Below are 24,824 nucleotides of genomic sequence, written 5' to 3' on the forward strand. Positions count from 1 at the left end.
CAGTTCCTCTGCAGTGACGCAGGCTGGACATCCTCACCCCAGCATGTGAAGTCCCTTAGATTATCAGGTGAACTGTGAGAAAAACTTGCTAGACGGGAATCCTGTTCCTGGTGTCTTCTTACCGCTTAAACTTGTAACTGGTAGTAGTTTATATGTGAAGTTATATGTGAGTTCGAGGCCAGCCTGGTCTACAGAGTGAGATCCAGGAAAGGTGCAAAGCTACACAGAGAAACCCTGTCTCAAAAAACCAAAAAAAAAAAAAAAAAGTCTCCAAGTACTTTGACCAGTCCTGAGTCTGTGCAGTCACCAATAACCACTGCAAAAAGAAGCTTCTCCAACTAAAGGAGTCCCCAGCACTATTCTGTGGGCGCAAACAGCATTATTTAGAAGGCAGTTTGAGAGGCACATCATGTCTGTGCAGGTAGGCCCTATGAGCTCCCCAGCCGCAGATCCATGACAGAGTTCATGCTACCAGATGTGAATGCCCTCCTGTGGAACAGGCATGAAATCTAGTCAGCAAGCAGGTGGTTACCTATCGGGGACTATGGGGGTCCAGCCCCTCGATAGTCCCCTCCCAGAGTCCGGGAAGAATCTACAACCAGCTGATAATTAATCTTTGATGAAAAGAAATGAATCTATGTACACGAAACCTCTTAGTTCATACACTATTATTCTGTGATCATTCTCTCTATATACAGCTTCTATTCTGCTCTCATGTCTAGCTCCTTTCTTGCCTGATTTCTCTCTCTCTTTATCTACTGTCCCCTCTAGGTTCTCATCTATCTAGTTCTTTCCCCTATCAGCTCCTCTCCCATCTCCTCTCTCATCTGGCTCTTCCTCATCTTGTTCTTCCCCATCTGGCTCTTCCTCATCTTCCATCTCGTTCCTCTAGTCCTCTCTACTAGCCCTTCAATCTAGTTCTTCAATCTAGCCCTTCAATCTCAGTTTGTTCCTCTCAAGTTCTTACCCATCTGGTTCTTCCATTCTCTTTTCTCTTCTCTGTCCACTGCCCTGGAAGTCCTGGTATATAAAGGGAGGGTCCGAGCTAAATCGTGAAAAGCTATTACTTAACGTCAACCTCTCCTAGGCGGTGTCCCCTTGTGGAATTTAAGTCAGGAGACTTGCACGTGGGCTGTTATCATTGTTAGTCCTCGGAAAGTTGGGTGCTCACCTGGGTGGTGTTTCCTGTAGTCCTTGAAAGTGGCTAAGGGAGATATCTGATTCCAGAGAAAGCCTTTCCTGAGGCTGTTCTCCAAATACCTGGAATGTGTATGTCCAGAGAGTGATCAGTGCACACTGTTAGCAATTCTTAGGGAAGTCAGTTGGGAAAACTATGAAGGCACACATGATTTTCATAACAGAATACAGCTGATATATAACAAGCCAAGTAACACCAAAAACTCCTTGGGATTTGGCTTCCTCTGGAGGAATTCCCTGATTCCTCCAGGTAGTGACTTTGCCATAACCAGCTGAGTTCTTATGATATATTCCTGCGGCCTGCAGCAGTTACCCCCCTGTCTCAGCTACTTTTCTAATGCTGTGACAACACACCATGACCAAGGCAACTTACAAGGGAAGTGTTTATTTGGGCTTATGGTTTCAAAGGGTGAGAGTCCATGGCATGCCGGCAGGAACCGCTGAGAGCTCACATCTTGATCCTCAAGCAGGGGCCAGAGAGAGAACACACTGGGAATAGTTCAAGTGTTTTGAGACCTTAAAAGTCACCCCCAGGGATACACCTCATCTGACAAGGTCACTCAGCTGTTCCCAAACAGTTCCTCCAACTGAGGACCAGGTATACAAACATAGGAGCATGTGGGACAGACATCTCACTTAAACCACTGCACCCCACATCAGAGTTGCACTGATGCACAGTGGGCTCACCCTGCCTTGCTGGATGGTGTTCTTGCACACGGGGTCTAAGCTGAGTAGGACCACTAATGACGACTCAACACTGGCAACCCAAGAGGATTCAAGAGAAAAGGAAGAAATCAAAATCATTTCTTGTGATTTAGAATTTTCTAAAAAATATTTTATGTGCATGAGTATTTTGCCTACATGTAAGTATGTGCACTACATGCATGCCTGGTGCCCATGGAGGCCAGAAGAGGGTGTTAGACCCTCTGGAACTGGAGTTGCAGACAGCTGTGAGTGTCATGTGAGTGCTAGGAACTGAACCCAGGTCCTCTGGAAGAGCAACAAGTGTTCTTGAGCCATCTCTCCAGCCCCCTTCTCTTGGATTTTTAAAGAGAGGCTCTTTTTTTTTTTTTAATTTTAAGAAAAGCAGGTGGTTTTTTGTTAATTTTTTTTGGTTTGGGGTTATTTTGTCTTGTTTTGGAAATAGAATCTCACTATTTAGCCCAGTCTGACCTTAACCTCATGATCCACCTACCTTTGCCCCCTGAGTGTTGGGATTACAGGTGTGTGCCATCGTACCCAGCCAAATGTGTGTTTTGGCTAGGACTGAGTGTGTTTTCTATTATGATAAAACACGCGCATGCAGATGGTGACATGAAACATATCCTCTTGGCCATATTTCAATATAGTTGCTGAGTAAATCCCTGCACCCCCGCCACCACAGTCTGTTTCCAGGACTGTCCTCTTGGAGCACATGCCTTTAGTGTGTCTCTGTGATGAAGCTCAGTGAGGTCAGAATGTGTCATTCAAGCTGCCGTAGGTGGGGGGGCAGCCCTCCTGAAGTTGCTCTTGGCTGTCTGTCTTCCACAGTCGCTCCTGCCTCTCTTGGACTAGGGACCAGGGGAGTTCCAGAATGTGTTCCTTGCCCCTCTGTGCTCTGTTTGGAAAATGCACTGATGTCAATCTTACCAGCCGAATCATAGAATCCCAGATGAAAGAGAACCCTGGCCCTACCTTTTCCCGTGAGGGTCCTGAGGCTCAGCAAGCTGATAGAGCTTTACCAGAACGGTACCCAAACCCGTTCTCCGGATTCCCTGGCCCTTCACTCACTATTTCCACCCGAGAACATCCACACTGTTCTCCCAGCTCCCCTTTCAAGCCTGGGCCTCAGGCTTGACTTGATTTGATGCCTGAGTGCATTCCGGAGATGGACTGTGTTCCTAGAAGCGCAGAGCTCAGAGCCCTCCTGTTACTGTGGTCTCCTCACCTCTGGGGTGTTTACACATCCTCCCTGCCACAGTTAGGGGGAAGAGTCAAATTCTCTTTTGGTGCCTGAAGGAGAAAACCTGTCAGTCCCAGGAATCTGCTTGCTGAGAAAGGGTTAGAATGCAGCGTAAATCAGCGAGCGGTATCTCAGAAGTATGCAGTAAGAAGCCGCGGTCCTGGAGGCCTTACACCCCTCCATTGCTCTAGGCTAGTGCAAATCAGTGAACAAATTACACCCCTGTCATCAAAGCATGAGGCCCGTAAACTGCCACAACTGGAGAGTGAATCCTCTGTAATCCGGGCCTGAGGACCTAGTGGGGAATAAGGATCGCAGGAGTTGCTGGTTGAACTCTGTGTCGTGCCCAGCCTGGCTCCCAGACACGTCTCCAGTAGGTAGCTGGAAGGAGCCTGGCTCTCCTTCACAGGTAGATCTGAGGCCAACAGCTATTCTTGCTATTGACGTAAGATCCCTTCTACTTTATGGACCAAATTGCTCTGCCCGTGTGCATTCTCTACTAATGGGACCCCCAAAGCTTGCCTTGCCTGTGGTGACCAAGCCCTTCTGCAAGTAACCAGTCTCCTCCTTGAGGGAATAGGAGATGCCCTGGTGTCTGGCTTAAGGAAGGAGTGATGTGGGGGCCACTAGGGAAATCTGTTATTCTTCTCTCTGTGTCACTTCCTAGGGGGACCAGACAGCCTTGCACCGGGCCACCGTGGTGGGAAACACTGAGATCATCACAGCGCTTATCCGGGAGGGATGTGCCCTGGACAGACAGGACAAGGTGAGAGGGATGGTAAGGGCTGGAGGGCCCTGGGGAGCCGAGGAGCCAGCCTGCCTCACTGTGGTATGCTCAAGGTGTTAGCCTTCTCCTACCACACAACAGAGAGAGGTCAACCTAGATTTCTCTGGAAGATCGGGGTCCCAACAGTTACGTTTGTTTACAAACCCTTCCGGCTGTTCTGTGGCTCCGTGCCAACAGCTCTAGTCCAGGTCAGTGTGGAAGTCGGGACCTATGAAAGTCTGCTAAAGGTGGGAAAAGCATCCTCAGAGGCTCTGTTTCTTAGATGCACAAGCAAGTTGAATGTTTTACTTTGAAGAAAGAGAGTGAACCGGATAATTTCTTTCTTCAAAGAATCCCAGTGACACATGTATACTAACCCGATGTTTTTAAATTAAATGTGGGATTTTTGTATTTAAGTGCAGTACGGCCTCTGTGTCCTCTGCCCCCCACAGCTTTTCAATAAAATATGGTATATGTGCAGAAAAGCTCACAGACGGTAAATGTGCGCAGGGTTCCTCAGCGCTCCGGGGCTCCGGGTCAGGAGTGGTGCCTCTGCAGCCCAGGGCCATTCTGTCTCCCTGTCTCTTGCTGCGGCTGCTGCTCCTTTAGTGGTCCCAGCCGGGCCTCGTGGCCCCTCGCCCTTCCCAGCCTCGTCTCGGGAACCCCGGCTCTCTTCTTGGGTGCCAGGTGTATTGGGCCTTAGCTCTTTTGGGCACATCTCTGGATGAACATAACTGGAGAATGCACTCCTGCCCCGGGTAGGGACATGTGTGTTCCTACCTGCCTGTCTTTCATTCCCTCTCTCATAAGCAAATGGGAGCCATTTTTTTAGTTTGTATTTAAAAATCTTGTATCTAGAAATCTTGTTTAGCTTATTTACAATCACTGTTTCTTCCATGACTGGTCATTTAGAATCCTGGGGGTTTTATACTAAACTAGAGACCACTCAATTTTGATTAAGAGATGGGCATGGTGTTACATGCCTTCACTCTTTTTTTGTTTGTTTGCTTGTTTTTGGTTTTTGGTTTTTGGAGACAGGGTTTCTCTGTATAACCCTGACTGTCCTGGAACTCTCTCTGTAGACCATACTGGCCTTGAACTCACAGAGATCAGCCTGCTTCTACCTTCTGAGTGCTGGGATTAAAGGCATGTGCCACCACCGCCAGGCTATGTGCACTTAATCCTAGCTCTCCTGGGATCTCTAGACTTGAGGCCAGCCTAGTCTATGTATAGAGATCTAGGACAGCCAGGGCTAAATAGTAAGACCCTCTCTTAAATATATAATAAAATTTTTGGTGAAGAAATGGGGTTGGTGGGATCATCTACCCACTGGGCTCCTGGGTCTTAATAAGGCCCATTGGCAGGGCTTCTTCAGGGATCGGGAACATGGTGGTGCCTAGGGGGCAGTGGAGGTGGGAAGGAGTGCCAGTGTGCCATCTCAAGTGTGTTGTTTGCTGTAGACAAACTGTGGGAGGCCCTGGAGCCTTTCTGGGTGGCCTGCTTCCAAGGAGCCTTAGGCCCTGGCCCAGGCACCCACCTGCTGCACCTCAGGAGGTCGTTTCTCCTCTGTGTGCTCTGAATAGCTCTTGTCCTCTGCTGTCACTAGGAGAAGGAGAGACTGGCCCGCTCAGATATTTTTCTGTGCTCCGTGGTTCTGGTGGGCCCCGTTGAGGAAGGCTCTGTAGCCACCGGAATACGTTGTTTTTGTGAGAAGAGCCAGACACTGGGTAATGTGCTGTCTTCCAATGTGTTTCCTCAGGACGGGAATACAGCCCTCCATGAAGCCGCGTGGCATGGGTTTAGCCAGTCAGCCAAGCTGCTCATTAAAGCAGGAGCCAACGTGCTTGCCAGGAACAAGGTGAGGCCCAACAGCTGACCTCCTCCTTCATGGGTGAGGAGGGTCATGGGAATCTTTGTCCTGGTTTGTCTCCTGTCCATGAGAACCATCAGGCAGAGCTCACTGGGGCGTGGAGAACCCTGTAAGGCAGGCTCACCTAGAAGGCCCCCCGCAGAGGTAGAAGGGCTGGTGCTCCAGGCAGGGTGAGCATACCACAGTGCTGAGACCCTGCTAGTGTGGGAGCCTCCCTCCCCCGGCTGCTGCCAGGAACCTGTCCTTGTCATTTGACGCTATGGCAAAAGGACAGCAACAGAGAGTTGGCATGGAAATTGTCGGCCAAGAACCAAAATGCTGACCGTCAGCGTGGTAGGGTAAAGTGGGCTGGGGAAATGGAATTGGAGCAGCTGCCTTTGGGAGGCAAGCTGTAAAACAAAAATGGTCTGTAAGGGCTGAAGGTACAGCTCAGGGGTAGAACACTTGCCTCTCATGCACAAGGTCCCCAGGTCAATCCCTGGTGTCACCTAAAAGGAAAAGACATTCTTTCCTATTTGTACAGTAGCTACCATCCCAGGTTTCGGTTCTTAAAGCAGCGGAGTATGCTAGGGAAACTTCATCCTGACATGTATCTATGATGGCAATAGGTAAAGCACTTGGGAGGCAGAGGCAGGCGGATCTCTGTGAGTTCAAGGCCAGCCTGGGCTACAGAGTGAGTTTCGGGAAAGGTGCAAAGCTACACAGAGAAACTCTGTCTCGAAAAACCAAAAAAATAAAAAGCCAGTTTGTGTACCTGGGGTAAGTCCCGGTCCCCACAAACACATCAAGCCATGCAACTTTCACCCACATTCAGAGGGCCTAGTTCAGTCCCATGCAGGCTCCCCAGCTGTCAGTCCAGTGTCCGTGAGCTCCATTAGCTTGGGTCAGCTATTTCTGTGGTTTTTCTCATCATGATTCTGACCCCCTCCCTTGCTCTTATAATCCTTCCTCCTTCTCTTGGCCAAGTGCTTGGCTGTGGTCACATTTCTTGTGGTTTCTTCATGGGCAGAAGCCTGTGGGACCCCCCCCCCTGCAGGCAGCACGTAATCAACAATGCTTGTCCTCTCGAGTGGGGCTGTTCCATTCCTTCAGGATGGTACATAGTCTGGATTCTCTTTTTAAGCCAACTGAGAAGCAGGTTGTCTTGGTTTGTGAACAAGTAAGTTTGAGCCAGGAGCTAGTAGAACTAGTAGAGTCCTTGGTTTAGACACATGTGTTGCTTGTGACACCTTTAGGGCCATAAACCAGCCCAGGTCTGTCTGCTGCACCACACTGCCTCCTTTCCATGTGGGGCTTCAAGAGGATTGTGGAAAGTCACTAGTTCTTTCTTAGGACCAAGTGGAGAAAGATTCAGAAATACCAATAAGGGGATTCGTGTCCTCCCAACAAGGGATGTTTACATTCTGCAGACAGCTTCTGAGGGATCTTCTAGAAAGTGCTTCTTATTTAGCAAAAACAGCATCACATTGGAGAGACAGTACCCATCATTTGGGGTGCTGATCATGCATCTACCGTAGGCCACAGTTTAATGGCAGGTTTGAAGGTGAGGTTTTCATAAAATCTGTTTTTTAGGAATGAATCGTGTCTCATGAGTTCAGACAAGTGTATGTGGTTGTATAATTGCCAGCGCCAACATAGAATGTTCCGTCACTTCAGAAAAGTTCTTTTGTACCCTTTGGTGGCAGTCCCCCAGTCAACCCCACCAAGCCCATAGCAACCACACCTGTGTCGCCTTTTCAGAAATAAGCCTTGTTTCCCTGAGTGTTTGAGACTCCCCCATGTTGTTACACTTGTTGCTAGTTCAATCCTTTCTATGGATGAATAGTACTGTACTACTGTGTGGATGTGCTGCATGTTGTTAACCCAGACTATGGTGCGCGCTCTCTCCCTCCCTCCCTCCCTCCCTCCCTATTCATTTTATTTTATGTGTATGAGTGTTTTGCCTGCATGTATATATGTGCATCACATGTGTGCCTGGTACCTGCAGAGCATTGGATCCCCTGGAACTGAATAGATTTATTGATGGTTGTGAGCTGCCTGCGGGTGCTGGGAATTGAACCTGGGTCCTCTGTAAGGGCAGCAAGTGCTCTTAATTTGTGGGCCATCTCTCTAGCCCAATGTTTACTTTTCTTGATCAAAGTAATTTCCTACATAATTGATATTTCTTAGTGACAAAGTAAACTTTGGTGTGCTATATTTCTAGAACCATTGGATTTCTTTTATTTCACTCATTTTTTTTTCAGCATATATTTAACCACTGCCTTGAAGTCAGAGATCAAGAGTATTTAAGACATAAGTAGATGCTTTGCTGTGGAGAGCTAAGTTTGCCATGTTCTCAGCCTGGAAATTAAAACCTCAAAAAAAAAAGCCAAAACAAACAAACAAAACAAAACAAAACAAAAAAACAAAGCCAACTCTAAGCCAGACTTGATTATCAGAGAGATTTCTCAGGATGTGAGATCTCAGCTGCTAGGTCAGGCTTCACCCCTCAGGCTGAGGAAATGAGAGTCCAGAACAGGGCCACAGCCCTGCACCCAGGACCTTGAAAGTATCCCCATCCCGGTGCTTGTGGTGTGGAGTAGGGTGACAGGCAGGGTAGAGACATCAGGCCACTGGTTTGCCTTCCCTATCCCTAGTGGTAATGCCCACAAGGCTGATTAGAGCCATGGTTATGAGTAGTAAGTGCACTGATGATACACAGTTTTGATTTATTTGCTTATTTACTTCAGTGCTGTAGTCTTCTTTTTCAAAAAGAATAGAATACCTGGAGTTTCTGTAGACACGTGAGGTCTGGAGGAGGGGAGGGGAGGGGAGGGGAGGGGATGCCCCAAGCTGTGGGCAGGTGAGACCGCAGCTCGCAAGGTCAGCAGAATAAAGCCCCAAGCCTGCATTTGACCAGCGTGTGCTCAGAATACCTTGCCTGCTTTTCCCATGAAGGGATGAGAAAATGCTTTTCTGGGGGTAATCAGCAGCTGGTAGGACCCCTGTTCCCCTAGAATCAGAGTTCTGTTCACACTGTGGCATTTGCAAAATTATTGTGGACATTTTTCTGAGGTGGTGTTTAAATATGGTAAGCAGTGGTATTGCCCCTTAGGTCAACATTTTTCCATAGTTCAGGTGTTTATGTTTTAAAAAGTTGAAGAACAGGCATCTCAAAACAGGCCTACAAGTCACATGTTAGCCCCGCCACTTCCCAGAAGTATCAGAGCCCAGCTGCTGGCGACTGGACAGAGTCATCTCTGAACCGGGGTTCAGAGCTGCACACATGCTCGTGGTCCAGGAAATACAAGGACCAATGAGTACTCATGCTCAGGGCCTCAGGAAGGAGGGCTTAAGCTCCATTTCTGGTCGAGCAGTCAACCTAAGCGTGGGAAGTGCTTTTATGAATGTCTTTAATTCACGACAGGCAGAGGCAGGGCTCAGAGCCAACGTTTAGGGACAGAGGGGACTCTACAGCCTGTTTGGACTCTACATTCACAGTTCTTGTATCTGAAACACCAGCTGGGATCTCTGTCATGATGCAGAATGTGACAATGGCTGGATTCTCCCTGAGTGAGAATCTCCGTGTGCAGGGCAGGGCTGTGCAGGTATCTGCTGCTAACTTGTTCCCCCTTCTCTCCTCCTCTCTCCCAGGCAGGGAACACAGCTCTCCACCTGGCCTGCCAGAACAGCCGCTCCCAGAGCACACGCGTCCTCCTGCTGGGTGGCTCCCGGGCTGACCTCAAAAATAACGTGGGTGAAAGTACCAGATTCTCACGGGTGCTCTCTGTTGTATTACCCTGGGAAAGAACGCTAAGCAGAGTCAGTGTTAATATCTAGACACTAACGTGCCCGTGTGCTTGGGGCCTAATCTTTATTTTATTTATTTATTTATTTATTTATTTATTTATTTGGTTTTTCAAGACAGGGTTTCTCTGTGTAGCTTTGCGCCTTTCCTGGATCTCGCTCTGTAGACCAGGCTGGCCTCGAACTCACAGAGATCCGCCTGCCTCTGCCTTCCGAGTGCTGGGATTAAAGGCGTGCACCACCACCACCCGGCAGGGGCCTAATCTTTAAATGAATTTTTTTGCCAATTTTCTAAGGGACCATTTAGGGGAAAATGCTGCTTCCTCCATTTGTGTCTCAAGTTTACTTTATCATTTCTTCTCTGTGTGTCTGTCAGGACTAGAAGGCTTGTATATCAGCAGTCCTCAACCTGTGGGCCGCAACCCCTTTGACAAACCTCTGTCTCCAAACATATTTACATTATGATTCATAACAGTAGCAAAATTGCAGTTCTAAAGTAGCAATGAAATAATTTTATGGTGCATGTGGGGGGGTCCCCACAACATGACAAACTGTATTAAAGGGTCACTGCATTGGGAAGGTTGAGAACCCCTGCCCTAACTGCTTAAAGGACACCTCCCCAGGTAGAGCTTTGCACTGTGGCTGTCTGGGACAGTACCAGGCAGGGCTATCCTGTGACACTCAGGACCTAGCCTCTTCCAAGGGCAGCTGCTGCTAACTGCAGTGTGCTCCCCATGAGCAGGCAGGGCAGTGGTTGTAGATGAATGTCACTAAAAGGGCTTGAGAGCATCCTACCTCCTGGGTTTTCTGAGGAGAGTCTGCCGCTTAAGCTTGTCTCAGAAACTGCCAGTATCTCCCTGTTTAGAGCGGACTTGTATACTATAGTTCTAGAATTCACTGTGCTGAGTGGCCATGACCGTCTAGACAGACGGAAACCAGCAGCAGGGGCCTACAGAGCATCGTGGCAGTCTGTCTCTGTGTTGTCACAGGCAGTGGGGTCTGGCCTTGCCCACAGAGAAGGAGTCTGAGATTTTCTGATTTATCAGCTCCCTAGGCTGTCTTGCTCATAGAGGATGTTAGCATCCTTCCGGCTGTGCTAGGTCTCCGCTGGGAAACATTCCAAAACAACACTGTTGGTCTAACTTCGTTTATTCCAGACACTGTAGGGAGGCCGGGGTCCGTGGAGCCTATCGCCCACATTAGCTTTTCCAAAGTGCTCATGGGAGCAGGTATCTAGTTTATATACACAAAAGCAAAGCAAAGGTTCTTGGGACTGGAGCAGCTGTGTTGAAGGGGTGGCTTATAGTTCAGGCTGAGACTCCCTACAGCGTAGGCAGTTGTCTGCCAGCTCTGAAGTGATGCGCTTTCCTGTTGTGTTAGGTTTTGTCACTGCTGACTGTGCTGAGACTTTGATTTTGGTCCACAGGCAGGGGACACCTGTTTGCACGTGGCTGCGCGGTATAATCACCTGTCCATCATTAAACTGCTCCTCAGCGCTTTCTGCTCTGTTCATGAAAAGAACCAGGTCAGTTCACGTGCCCTCTTCATGGCCATGAGGTACAGACAGGGTAGAGGCTGCTGGGAGGTGTTGCCCTCTGGCTTGTCTGGGACTTGTCCACTAGCACTTTTCTGTATGGAGATCTCACGGTTGCAATGGCCCTGGCTTACCTGGCTGCCTCCATCCTTGGACATGTACCCATCCATTCCTGGGCGGATGACCACAGTTACATACTGAACATTTCTGGGAGATCTGCCTGTGACTTGTGCTTATACTGTGATGGTATCAAGAAAAAAACCTAGAAAAAGGAGTGTGGTGTGGAAGGGGAGCGAGGGAACGGGGCGTCTCATGAGTTCTGCTCTTCCGTTCCCTGCACTGCCCCTTCTGTGTGAGCTGCTGAGGCCCCTGTTTCTATTTGCCTTTGAGGGGTGCATAAACCTGGAATTAAAACTAGATTGTGGGACAAATTAAACATACCTATAACAGTGGCTTCGAGCCTCTCTGGCGGCTTATGAGAGCCGTCAGGGACGTTATGACGCCGCCCTGGGTCCCACCCCATGTTAAGGAGCCCAAATCTCCGTGCTTTGGGTTCAGCAGAATACTTTTGTACATCTCCCTCCTGAAGGTGTGCCAGGTTAAGAACCATTAACTGGTCACAAGTCACTCCCCACTAGCTTCCAGGTCAGAGGTTACCCACCTTTCAGTCCCCACCCACCAGCCTTAGCAGCATGTGACAGTCACCCTGGAACTTAAAAAACAGACAACAAAAAAACCTCCCATCTCAACCCCACCCTCAGAAATCCCCCCATCCAACCCACACTATACCCGAGGGAAGTGCAGTCCAGGAGTGGGACCCTGGCCTCAGCACTTCTGAAGATGCGGAGTCATTTCCCCGACACACACGACTGGTGATGTGGGTGAAATAGGCCTTGGCCTCTCCTCAGAGATGGCTGGATTTTCACACTGCCCGTGAATGCACACTGAGGCTCTGTCTGCTCCGGCAGGGGAGCATGACTCTCAGTTCTCCTGGGTCTGTCTGGCCCACATCTGTCCTTCCCTGTGGAAATGACAGCCCGCCTTTGGGAACTGGCTTCATTTCAGGGCTCATCATCCGGGAATACTTTGTATAAAGAGAATATGAAAACTTAGAGGCTGGAAGGGGAAGTGTAGAAAACAGTCAGCCTTAACCAAAGCCCAGGCCTTGGTGACCCACCTGAGCCTGCGGATGAACAGGCCCAGGCTGCCTGGTCCATGCAGCTGGCTGAAGGCCAGGCATAAATCCTCCTCAGCTTTTCCTCAGTCCCAGCTCAGAAGCCAAGTGCTAACTCTGACCTCCCTGGGCTGATACACAGGGTCCAGAGCTCTGGGTAACATGCTCTTAGCCCCTCAGCCTGCCTCCCAGAGGCTCAGAGGCCCTCCATTCTCAGCAACCCAATTGGTCCTCTTTACCTCTACATATGTGGCCCTGGCCTGTAGCTTCTGGACTCCATTTATGAATGAATGCATTGACCACTCAGCTTTGGGGTCTCGTCAAGGCTTTTACAGTGAGCTTCATGTTTGTGGGGTAAATTCTGTTTAGGGCCCCAGGCAGAGATGCATAGCTACCAGGAACAAATACGTGAGTTTAGTAAGCTATCTTCTGGTCGCTTTCAGGCTGGAGACACAGCCCTCCACGTGGCTGCTGCCCTAAATCACAAGAAGGTAGTTAAAATCCTGCTGGAAGCCGGCGCTGACACCACCTTTGTGAACAATGTAAGTTGAACCGCAGCAGTGAGTTTCACAGACTCCCGGCCCCTGGAGACTCAGTGAGCGTCACCCTCCACAGGCGCTGGGACCCTCATCTGGATTGGGCTGGCTCTGAGCAGCCCTGGGACTTAACACTTTGAGACACTGGGCTGGGGTGAGCACAGCCTGGCAAGAAGAGAGTTCTGAGGGGTTCTCCACAAGCTGGCATGCCGGCCTCAAGATGGCCTCCTGGCCAGTGTGAATCCAGCTCAGAACTCACTGTCTTTCCCTCCAGGACTCTGCCCTCCCACCCTCCCTTTCTCAGTATGTCTGATCATTTCTGTAGGTCCCCTCGCCGGCACCCTTCTTCCTCCAAGGCTCTGGGGCCCTGAAGCTAGGATTATCTCTGTGGCTAGCTCACCCTGCCCCCACACCACCCTCCTCCTCCGATATAGCTCTGAACTGGCCTGGTGCTGTAGTTACCTACCTTGTGCATGGTGACCAGGACACACTCTCCTTTGGAATCCCACTGACAGCCACTGCTGGCGTTTAGTCTTACAACCTGCATCGCGGCTGTAGCTCTGTGCTGAGACCGCACCTGTGGGAGAATTTGTGCCGATAGGTGGATTTTCTGATCCCCTGTGTCGCTCAACAGACATGTCCTGCTCTCTGAGGCTAAGAGGCTTTAATGAGCATTGCTGATATACGCCACTGCGGAGCTGAGGCCGAGTGTGATGGAGAGTGGAACTGCCCACTCCTGGGGGCCCTTTCTCACCTGTCTTCCCTGCATCTTTCCTCAGGCAGGCCAGACCCCGCTGGAGACTGCCCGCTACCACAATAATCCTGAAGTTGCTCTGCTCCTCACCAAGGCTCCCCAGGTAGGAGTTACAGCATCTTCCTGATCATGTGGGGCTACACAGTCGCTGGGATGCCTCTGGCTGTGATCTGTTGAAGCCAGGTGAAAATGAATAAGAATTGATGGGCTAAGAAGCAGGGCAGTGTGTCTATGTGGCGCCAAGCCCTGCTTGTTACCCAGAGTGCCATTCTCTCGCTGTGGTGTGATCTTGCTACCACGAGCTTCCTGGAGCTACCTTCTCAGCTGCCCAGCGAGGGAAGAAGTTCCAGTTTAAAACACTGTAGGAGAAGGCTGTGGCTGGAGGTTGGGCTGGTGCCTCCTGCAACACATGGGACAAAGGCCTTGGAGAAATGAGGGGGCATTTCCCAGAAATGTAGGTCAGGGGACCATCCTGTCCAGCTAGAACAGTAAATAGCCACCAGGGGCAATGAGGTACAGATAGATTCTCCCCTTTTTAATTGAATCTGGGTACTTTTGTCTTTGCTCTGAAATGATGGCTGATGTCATTAACTGAGGTTGACATTAGGTAACCATAAGGGATTTGAATTCTGGCACCCTGAAATCACAACTTTTCTCCCTTCATACTTACATCGCCCACAGTCAGTTTCTCTATAATTGGGCCTCCCCTTTCCATTCTGTCTCATGCCATAGCTAAGAGAGGACGGTGTTCTGTAGTGCTCACCATTACTCATTCCAGTGGAAGCAATCACTTCCCTAGTGTTGGGAAGGCAGGCTAGTCCAGAGCAAGGCTGGGAACGCTGATTTGTCCGGCTTATTGAGGCTCAGGGAGCGCAAAGACTCTTCTGAGAACCATCCTGCTAGTACTTGGGCCCAGCATATCACAAGACCCTCATTTCACTTAATTTTAAAGACATGCTCATATGCCCGGCAGCAGTTTCCAGGCTGTTGACAATTCTTCTCTTTTATAAGAGGGACCACCCTCTTGCACATGAAGCTGGTGCTACTCAGTGGTGTCTGGACATCCATGCCCGCTGATGTGGGCAGCAGGTGTGAGAAGCTGCTAGAAGTGTAATGCCCCGCTGTAGGGAGCATGTGAAATCCTGAGGGAATGTGTGTTGTTGACATAAGAATGGCTGTGTCAAGGACCCCGATGCCTCAGAGCTGTGGAAGCAGCAGAGCCTTCCCGAGGTGATGTTGGAAGGATGGCAAAGCCAATGAGCCCCCAAAGCTGAGAATGGAGGGACTCAAAACCCTCCTGGTCCATGAGTGGATGTTGAAAGTGTATGCAAAAACTGTCCACCAAAGCTTTTCCCCCACAGATATTTACAATCTGAAGACTGTCCCCTACAGGGACTGCGCATACTCAGATTAGCTAAACCTGCCATCTTGTCCAGTTGGATAACATAAACCCTGCCCACCTCCCTGTTCAACTGTATATAATGAACAGGCCGAGCTTCTAGGGTGTTGCAGCCACTCCATTAGAGTGAGCACAGCCAAGCTGATCTCAGCTTTGCTTTGTCTGTGTGTCCATGTGTCTGTGTGCCTGTGTGTTCTTCATTCCTTTGTTGCCCCTAGTCAGGGTCCTAGGACCCCATTCCAGCTTTGTGAAATATAGAAAAATGCTGGTCTGTCACAGTTAGAAAGTAGAGAATGTCAGGAGTTTCAGTTTCAACATCTGGCAATTTGATACCCACTCAGCCCTATCCCCAGTCACACGCATACAGGGCAGCAGGTCTTGTGGGTTGCAGAATTCACCAGGCACACAGAGAGCGTTGTGTTTTTAGTCCACCTGTCCGCTGTCTTGCAGACCTCAAGGATCTTCACTTCGCTGTCTTCCTGAACTGGTCTCCTTTGCATTTCTGTTGAAGCATGGCTTAGGGGGCTGGAGAGATAGTTTGGGAGCTGAGAGCAGAAGACCGGGTCCAGTTCCCAGCACCCACATGGTGGCTTACAGCCATCTGTAACTCCAGTTCCCAGGATCCAGTGCCCTCTTCTGGCCCCTGTGGGCACGGCATGCCTATGGGGCTCATACATGATATAAAACGTTCTTTGCATATTGTTTTGTTGCCTGTCGTTTCACACACAACCTTCTTTGTCTGTAAAGAAAAATCCTTTTGTTGAAGCCTTTAGTTAAGTATGGTGGCCACAGCAGTACTGATAAGAGGCCTCTGGGCCAATGTTCACAGATTCCTGTAGTCTGGAAAGCGCTGCCGATGTTCTGTTTGGCCCACGTTACACTGAGAAAGACTGTGGGTCTTGCAGTTCTCTTCAGTCAGGGGAGGACACTTGCTGCCGCCGCTTTGTGTCACTTGTCATATATGACAACTGTGGTTCACAAATGTGAAGAATTTCAGGCTTGAGGTCAGCTGTGCCGACGTAAGATTCCACACAAGGTGAGCAGTCAGCACCGGTCACTTGGTCAGACTTACCACCGAGTCTGAACTGTCACCAGCTGGCTCTGAGACTTTTATATTCTTGCATACCGTGGGCCAGAGGTTGAAGGTTCTTGGTGCCTCTGATCTGTGTGCAGTGGCTAAGGACAGGCAGTGACGGCAGGTACAGCCATCTCCTGTTCCGGCTGACCCCAGCAGCTCCCCATCCTTCCATTTGATGAGGAGTCCCGAGCATCCAAAACCATGTGCTAAAACGCCTTGTCCCGTGGCTGCTGGGTCCCCCAACCTCACTGTCCCATGCCCTTGTTGGTTCCTCCTGCTTTACGCATTGTTAGGGGCAGGTACCAGTCCTCCTTCGGGGAGCCAGTTAGTCTGACAGCTGACAGATACACCTCAGTGACGTCAGAATTAAACTGACGGGTTTTTTGCACACACTTTGGTCAAGGGAACTGCAAGGTGGAAAACTCTTGTATAATATTAGAGGGACCAGCCTTACTATTGTACATCCCAGGGGCTCAGGAGAGAGAACTACTAACGGCGAGGACTATTTTCGGGAAATAGAATCTCAGCACACCGAGCTCTATAGTCCACTTGCTTTAATTCCTCTGGCGTAACATCCTTTATACACAGCTTCAGTTCTGTTCTCGTGCCTAGCTCCTTTCTTGCCTGATTTCTCTCTATATTTATCTACTGCTTCCTCTAAGTTCTATCTTAATTCTCTCGTCTTAACTCTGCCTCATCTAGGTCCTTTTCACCTTGTTCTTACCCAGCTAGTACTTCCCCATCTGACTCTTCCTCATCTTCCATCTCGTTCCTCTGGTACTCTCTTCTAGCCCTATAATCAAATTCTTCCCCATCTCAGTTTGCTCCTCTCAAGTTCTTACCCGTCTAGTTCTTCCATTCTCTTTTCTCTTCTCTGACTCTCCGTGCCCTGGAAGTGCTGGTATATAAAGCCAGGCTTCCAGGGTCAAACGGAGGGGTGATAAGAATCACATAGGGAGGCAATAACCGTTAATTATCATTTGCAACCCCAAAGGGAAGTGACCAATGGGGAAATGAATTAACTAAAGGCTAAATTTGGGTAATATCTAAGAAGAGGGCTCTTATGTGCTCAACTATAGTCTTAAACGTAATTAGTAGAAAATGTTAAGAATCTATATGTTGCTAGGTCAATGGGAGAAAATAAAACTGTCTTCTTTTTTCCTGTGGCTCCTATCTGTCCAAGCTATCTGCCATTTTTCTACAGGGTGGGGGAAAGTGTGCTCAGTCGCTAGGCAACCTGTGTACAGCTAGATGCCTCTGGTGATAGTTAAAGGGAGATCTGGAACCAGAGGTAAGGTTTGGGAAAGGAGGAAGTAAAGCTTAATTGGCATATCCGCCAGGCCTTCTTCTTCTTTTTTTTTTTTTTTTAAAAAAGATTTATTTATTTATTATGTATACAGCATGTATGACTGCAGGCCAGAAGAGGGCACCAGATCTTATTACAGATGGTTGCGAGCCACCATGTGGTTGCTGGGAATTGAACTCAGGACCTCTGGAAGAGCAGTCAGTGCTCTTAACCTCTGAGCCATCTCTCCAGCCCCCACCGCCAGGCCTTCTTAAATGGGTAGCCTGGATGCTTAAGTCTGTTCTTAGAAAGTACGGAGGTATCTCTGATAAGGTACTTTCCTCCATCTGGGGATAGACCTGGCTGGATGCTGCCAATGATGATAATTACAGGGAGGCTTGAACTGGGGTTTGGGCTGAGCATAGCTGTCAGCGCAGAAGGTTATCTAAATATTCATAGAAGTGGTTAGGTAAGGAGTTAGCAGTCTATAACGTTAGTAAGGCTGTAAGAAAGGAGGGTCCGAGCTGAATTGTGTAAAGCTATTACTTAACGTCCACCTGACCTGGGTGGTGTCTCCTTGTGGAATTTACCTTAAATCAGGAGACTTGCATGTGGACTCTTATTACTGCTAGTCCTTGAAAGTGGCCAAGGGAGATATCTGATTCCAGAGAAAGCCTTTCCTGAGGCTGTTCTCCAAATACCTTGAATGTGTATGTCCAGAGAGTGATCAGTCCACACTGTTAGCCCTTCTTAGGGAAAAGACAGTCGGGAAAACTATGAAGGCACACATGACTTTCATAACAGAATACGGCTGATATATAACAAGCCAAGTAACACCAAAAACTCCTTGGGATTTGGCTTCCTCTGGAGGAATTCCCTGATTCCTCCAGGTAGTGACTTTGCCATAACCAGCTGAGTTCTTATGATATATTCCTGGGACCTGCAGCAGAAAACCAGACTGTCTGGAGCAGGGCTGCCTCCTGACATGCCATTCCTATCCTGGTTTTTTTTTTTTTGGTTTTTCGAGACAGGGTTTCTCTGTGTAGCTTTGCGCCTTTCCTGGATCTCGCGCTGTAGACCAGGCTGGCCTCGAACTCACAGAGATCCGCCTGCCTCTGCCTCCCGAGTGCTGGGATTAAAGGCGTGCGCCACCACCGCCCGGCCCTATCCTGGTTTTTACGTAAGTGGCTTTCTCTGGAGTTAGGCTATGCACACCTATCTGGCCGTGCCAGCCTAGCACATAAATGTCTATTATCATCATAGAAGTTTCTTGTGATCAGAGACAATATTCTACCCATTTCTGTGCTCCGCACAAGACTAAGGGGGTATAGGAAGTCCAGAGTTTTCTGTGGCTCCTAGTGTTTCCCACCAGGCTGTGGGTCCTGTGAGGCCAGAGAGTCACGCCCAGGGCACTCTGCCACGTGTTGATGCCGTGTCCCTTCACCCCTACAATGATGGTGTCTGTCTCTTTTAGATCTTGCGCTTTAGTCGTGGGCGAAGCCTGAGGAAAAAAAGAGAGAGGCTCAAGGAAGAGAGGAGGGCCCAGTCTGTGCCCAGAGATGAGGTGGCACAGAGCAAGGTATGGGGCCTCCCGCAGACCTCAGCTGCCCGCTTGCCTAGCCCCGCTGCTGCCCTCCTTGGCCTGTCCCTCCCACTGGGTGCAGGCCGCTGCCCCTTCCTTATGTCCCTGTCTGTCCATAGTTCCAGATCCTGTGTCCTTGTGTGTATGTGTGGGTGAGAGTGGCCTTCAGCCTCCCTGTGTGCCTGGGTGTCTGTGCCCTTTGTCCCATAGTGGACACACTGTACTATGCCCTGAATTGTGCAGAGCTTTGGTTCTGCAGCTGGGGTGTCCATGTTGTGGCCTGGGGCCTTGTTAGTAATGCAGATTCCCAGGACTCAGCTTGGACCTGCTGGAATAGAGCTCTGGGTGGGGGCAACCTTGTCTGTTTGAACAAGCTCTCTAGGTGATTCTAAGCCCCACTAGGGCAGCCTGCTTCCTCGGTTTCTAACTAGAGAATGGAGCAAGGCTATTCTTCTGGCCTCTGTGTGTAAGTCAGAAAAGGATGGCACCGGGCACACCAGGATTACATAGTACATAGAATACAAGCTTGACTTGGCGATTCACCCATCAGCAGGTACCATTGTGCAGTGAGCAATACGGTATTCCTTGTCAGTTTTTTTTTGAGGGGACAAGGTCTCACTGTGTAGCCCTGCCTGGTCTGGAACTTGCTAGCTAGACTAAGCTGGCCTTAAATTCCCAGAGATCCGATCCACCTGCCTCTGCTGAGATTATAGACATGTGTGAGGTGCCCAGCTCTTTGAGAGTCCTTGATGGGGACTATGATGTAGAGACCTTTTTGGACACACAAGATGTTGTTACTAATCTGGTCGTGGTGCTGCACACCTTTGATCTAAGCCCCGAAGTATGCACCCAAGAGCCCACTTCATTTCATCCAGATAAAAGCCCACCCATCCATCCATCCATCCATCCATCCATCCATCCATCCATCCATCCATCCATCCAGAGGCTCTTGCTGAGCCTGGCCACCGTGCAGAAAGCTTTGGTCACTGGGTAATGTCCCTATGGCTTCACTATTGGATGGAGTCTTGTAAGCACAAGTTTACCCAGCGGGGGTCAGAGGCCAAAGGCTCAAGTGGAACAATTTGGGGGCTTTTCTTTTGTAGGGAAGTGTCTCAGCAGGAGACACTCCCAGCAGTGAGCAAGCTGTCCCCCAAAAAGAGGAAGCTAGAAGAGATTGCCCATCAGCTTCCCAGGAGCCCAGAAAGAATGACAGGAGGAGAAAGTCAAGGCCAGAGGTGAGGAGCAAGCAGGGGCCGGGTAGGGGGGCACATTTGGGGTGGCCTTGGAGGAGGATCTGTGGTGACTTACCCAGGTGGGACGCCATATGAACATAAGTATGAAATCCACCGGCTTTAGACACTGGAGAGGGGGCTGCGCACGTGTTTCTGGGTGTGCTGCTCTGAGCTCAGAAGCAAGGTGGGGGTCTTTGGTTTTTCTTTTCAAGACAGGGTTATAGCATGTAGCATTGCATGGGATGGGAAATGCTGGCAGGATCACTCCAGTGGGGGCTGCAGGGACTTAGGAGTGGTGGCTCTCCCTTCCCACAGGCGTCAGCACTATCTGACCCCACCCCAGCAGCAGACCAACAGCCTGGACACCAAAGGAACCCACACAGTCATCACCACCCCAAAAAGAAGAGCAGACATCGATGCTGGTCCCCACCTCCGCCCCATGGGTTCAGGGCGTACCAGCTCTACACACTGTACCGGGACGAGGACGGAAAAGTGATGCAGGTACCACATAGTTGCGTTGGCCTGCGGATGCCAAGCTGCTGAAGTCTGTGCCTGGAGGTCGATGGCCACTCAGGGCTTGACTTAGACGTGAGCCACAAGCCCCCATCCAGACAGTGCAGATGTACCATGCCATGTAGGCCCCAGAAAACGTCACTGCCCGTAGCATTCCGTACCATCCTTAGGGGACTTCTGTCTTGTGGGCAGGGTCAAGCCTCTTTAAGATAGGTACTATGCCTCACCCTCTGAATCTTCGTGCCTTGGGACCCGAAGCTCAATCAATGGGGTATTCCAAAGCTAGCTTGGGGATGAATTTTGTCCTCTTAGTCTTCCGTCTCCCCCTGTGTGACGTGGCGGTTACCCAAGATGATCTTCGAATAAAGAAGGGCTAATTTGCTAATGTCTACCTCTCTGTTTCTCTCTCTCTCTCTCTCTCTCTCTCTCTCTCTCTCTCTCTCTCTCTCTCTCTCTCTCTTCATCTCTTTGTCTCTGTTTCTCTGTCTCTGTCTCTCTCTCCCTCTTCCCCCCGCCCCTGTGTGTGTGTGTGTGTGTGTGTGTGTGTGTGTGTGTGTGTGTGAGATATATCGTGTGTATGTATTTGAGTGCACACTCCTGTGTGTGTGTGTGTGATATTGTGTGTATGTATTTGAGTGCACACTCCTGTGTGTTGTGTGTGATATTGTGTGTATGTATTTGAGTGCACACTCCTGTGTGTGTGATATATCGTGTGTATGTATTTGAGTGCACACTCCTCTGTGTGTGTGTGTGTGTGTGTGTGTGTGTGTGTGTGTGTGTGTGTGAGATATATCGTGTGTATGTATTTGAGTGCACACTCCTGTGTGTGTGTACTTGCAGAAGCCAGAGGAGGTGCTGGGTTCCCTGCTCTATCACTTTACATCTTATTCCTTTGAGACAGGGTCTTTCACTGAAGCTGGAGGCCAGCAAGTCCCAGGGATCCTCCTGTCTCTGCCCCCACAGCTCTGGGATTACAGATGTACATGCCTGGATTTTTCCATGGGGGCTAAGATCTGAACCCAGCTCCTCAGGCTTGCACAGTGAGTGCTCTTGCTCACTGAACCATCTTTCCAGGCCCTGATTCCGTTTTCATTTCCCCCAGGCACCAATAAAGGGTTGTCGCTGTGAACCTCTAATCCACAAGCTGGAGAACCAGTTGGAGGCGACTGTGGAGGAGATAAAAGCCGAGCTGGGATCGGTGCAGGATAAAGTGAACACAAAGCTGGGACAGATGGAGAGCAAGACCCAGCACCAAGTAAGTCAGTGCTCAGCCTCCTGACGACAGGGATGAAGGCAGAGGATGATTCAGAGATGTTAGGGCTTGTGGTGTGGCTCAGCCTGGGGCCTATGAAGAAAGTTAGGGTTATAAAAGCTAGGTATTCCTGCCAAGCATACTGGCACATGCCTCTAATGCCAGCACATAGGAGGCTGAGTCAGGGGGATCACAAATTCAAGGGCAGTCTGGGCAGTAGTGAGACTTTGTCTCCGGGAAGAAAGAAAGAGAGAAAGAGAGGAAGAAAGAAAGGAAGGAGGAAAGAGAGGAAGGAAGGAAAGAAGGAAGGAAAGAGACACAGACAGACAGAGACAGAGAGAGAGACAGAAAGAGACAGAGAGAGGGGAGGAGGGAGGGAGGGAGGGAGGGAGGGAGGGAGAGAGAGAGAGAGAGAGAGAGAGAGAGAGAGAGAGAGAGAGAGAGAGAGAGAGAGAGAGAATCTGGGCAGTGGTGGTACACACCTTTAATCCCAGTACTTGGGAGGCAAAGGCAGGTGGATCTCTGAGTTCCAGGCCAGGCTGGTCTACAGAGCGAGTTCCAGGACAGCCAGGGCTACAAAGAGAAAGCCTGTCTCTAAAAACAAAAAATAAAAACAACAACAAAAACAAACAAACAAGATGAAAAGGAAAAAAGGAAGGAAGGCAGGCAGGCAGGCAGGCAGGCAGGCAGTTCATTCCCATTACAGAACACTTTTTTTTAAAGAAAGAGAAAAGAAAAACCAATATTAGTGAGGAAAGCAAATTACCCACAAGCCTGTAGTGATTAAAAAAGAAAAACTATTGATATTCAAATTTATTTTCTTCATCTGTGTTCTTCTGAGACTGGGTTTCATGGAGCCAGGCTTGCCTCAGACTCCCTTTGTAGCTAAGGAGGCCGCAGACTTCTGACCTTCCAGCTCCCCTGCCCGAAGGCTGGGGTTGCAGTCTGCACATCAGGTCTCATATGCTGGGTTCTGAACCCAGGGCTTCCTGCGTGTTAAGCAGGCACTCACCGAGTGAGGTCCACCACCAGCTCCTTTGTTCAGCTTTTTATCAGGAAAAGTTGAGAGAAGTGGATAATGAAATAGCAGATACATTTATACTCGCACTGAGAGTCAACCGATTTCCCGTTTTGGTTTTAAGACAAAGTGACACTCTGTGGCCCAGGTTGGTCTTGAACTCTGATCCCCTTCCAAGTGCTGGGGTTGGAAACATGGGCCCCACATCCAGCTTCAGTTCTTAGTCTGCTGCTTTGAATCCCTCTTACTGCCTGACTGGTCCCTCTTCTCACACTGGGGGGAGACTGAGTCACCACGTCCCGCCATATTACCTCTCAGTAGCTCAGTGTGCCCCTAGGGATAAGCACAAAATTCATCACATCTAAGAGAATCAACGATAATCGCACCATATCCAGTCCATGTTCAGACTTTCTCAGTTGTCCCGAAGTATTTTATTTAGTTGTTTTTCATAGGTTATTTATTTATTTAACCCTTTGAGACAAAGTCTCAAGTAGCCCAGGCTGTCTTCAGACTTCTCATGTGGCTGGGATGGGTGGTGCATGCTGCCACACCCAGCTGTTCGTTTTAATCTTAGCGTAGGATCCTTTGTGCACCTGGCTGCTGGGTTCTGTGCTCTCTCTGAGTGGCTCCCAGCCCCTCCCAGCCTTCTGTCTCTTCGGAGCATCCATGCCGCTTGTCTTACAGGGCCTACTGCCTTCTGGATCTCTTCCCTAGTTTCCTCGTGGGTGTTTAAGTTGTGTCTTCATCCCTGCACTTCCACCAACAGAAAGGTCTGAGGCCGCGGTTCATGGTCCCGAGAGTGTGGTCCCTAGGCAGCAGCAGCGGAGGCTGGCGAGCTGAATTCTTGGGCCTATTCCTGACTCACCGAGTTGAGTTTAATCACCATGACTGGAATTCTGAGTGGATCCCTCAAGCTTGTGAGGAGCAAAACCTCCAAGAGCTGCTGCTAAAGTCTGTGACGAGGGTTCAACACAGTTACTTAGGATCCAATAAATACTTCTGCAGGCATAGTCGTGGTTTGCAGTGTGAACTCCAGACTGCCCTCTCCATGGGGGCAGTGTCAGGGTGCTTCACGGTCACTGATGCTAAGGTGGGCCCTTGTTCTCTTCCGCTGTGAAAGTACACTTTCCTGTCACTAACAGGGAATGTGCAGCGAGTAGGATTTTTCGCTAAGACACACTTTAAGGAAACAGAATCATATGTCTGGGGGAAGTGCTCCCCATTGAAGGAATGTGCTTCCTAGCACTACCCCCTCAGGCTTGCTTCCTCCTCCTTGGAGGCTCTCTTTAGTGCTCAGACCCGCCATGACGATCTCTGGATCCACATGGACCCTTCCGGCAGCTTTCCATCCTGCAGTGTGCCTCACGGTGGGGCGCTGTGTGGGAGGATATTTGCAAATCCTTTCCCTCAGTTCTGTACCTCACAAGCACTTTCCCGTGTCTTTAGCTGCATAACATTCGTCTAGTAATGCAACATAATTTACTTAAGCACTTATTATCAGATTTTTCTCCTACGCTTATGAATAATATTAAGATAAAAGTTTGCATATGTGTTTTTTGGCTACTTCTCAGACTTTAAAATGTTTTTACATTTAATTCAGTGTGTGTGTGTGTGTGTGTGTGTGTGTGTGTGTGTGTGTGTGTGTGTGTGTGTGTGTAGGTCGGAGGACGACTAGTGGGAGTTTGTCTCTCCTCCCCTGTGAGTCCCAGGGACTGAATTCAGGTTCTCAGTCTTGGTGGCAGATGTCTTTACCTACTGAGTCATCTTGCTGGCCCATTCTCAGACTTGGGCTTAGCGTTAGGATAATTTGGTCCAACATTAATGCTCCAGGCTCTTGATGAATGCTGGCAGGTTACCTGCTAGAAAGGTGGTACCTATTTATATTCCACCAGTATCTGAGTTTCTG

The 24,824-nt window shown here is 49.5% G+C and overlaps 1 protein-coding gene across 6 annotated transcripts in view; it reads left to right on the top strand.

Annotated features, from left to right (window-relative positions):
- The window catches only part of Ankrd6 (ankyrin repeat domain 6), a 181,219-nt gene that overhangs the window by 150,004 nt on the left and 6,391 nt on the right, over positions 1-24,824 (top strand). For all 6 annotated transcript variants that reach the window (XM_052715462.1, XM_052715463.1, XM_052715468.1 and 3 more), the window contains 10 exons: positions 3,807-3,905; positions 5,665-5,763; positions 9,409-9,507; positions 10,988-11,086; positions 12,713-12,811; positions 13,585-13,662; positions 18,796-18,900; positions 20,007-20,138; positions 20,451-20,636; positions 21,751-21,903. In XM_052715462.1, coding sequence (XP_052571422.1) covers positions 3,807-3,905; positions 5,665-5,763; positions 9,409-9,507; positions 10,988-11,086; positions 12,713-12,811; positions 13,585-13,662; positions 18,796-18,900; positions 20,007-20,138; positions 20,451-20,636; positions 21,751-21,903 — 1,149 coding nt within the window. The remainder of the gene's footprint in view (positions 1-3,806; positions 3,906-5,664; positions 5,764-9,408; positions 9,508-10,987; positions 11,087-12,712; positions 12,812-13,584; positions 13,663-18,795; positions 18,901-20,006; positions 20,139-20,450; positions 20,637-21,750; positions 21,904-24,824) is intronic.

The sequence above is a fragment of the Peromyscus californicus genome, unplaced genomic scaffold (assembly GCF_007827085.1).
Source record: "Peromyscus californicus insignis strain IS unplaced genomic scaffold, ASM782708v3 Scaffold_5__1_contigs__length_169319896, whole genome shotgun sequence".
Classification (NCBI taxonomy): domain Eukaryota; kingdom Metazoa; phylum Chordata; class Mammalia; order Rodentia; family Cricetidae; genus Peromyscus; species Peromyscus californicus.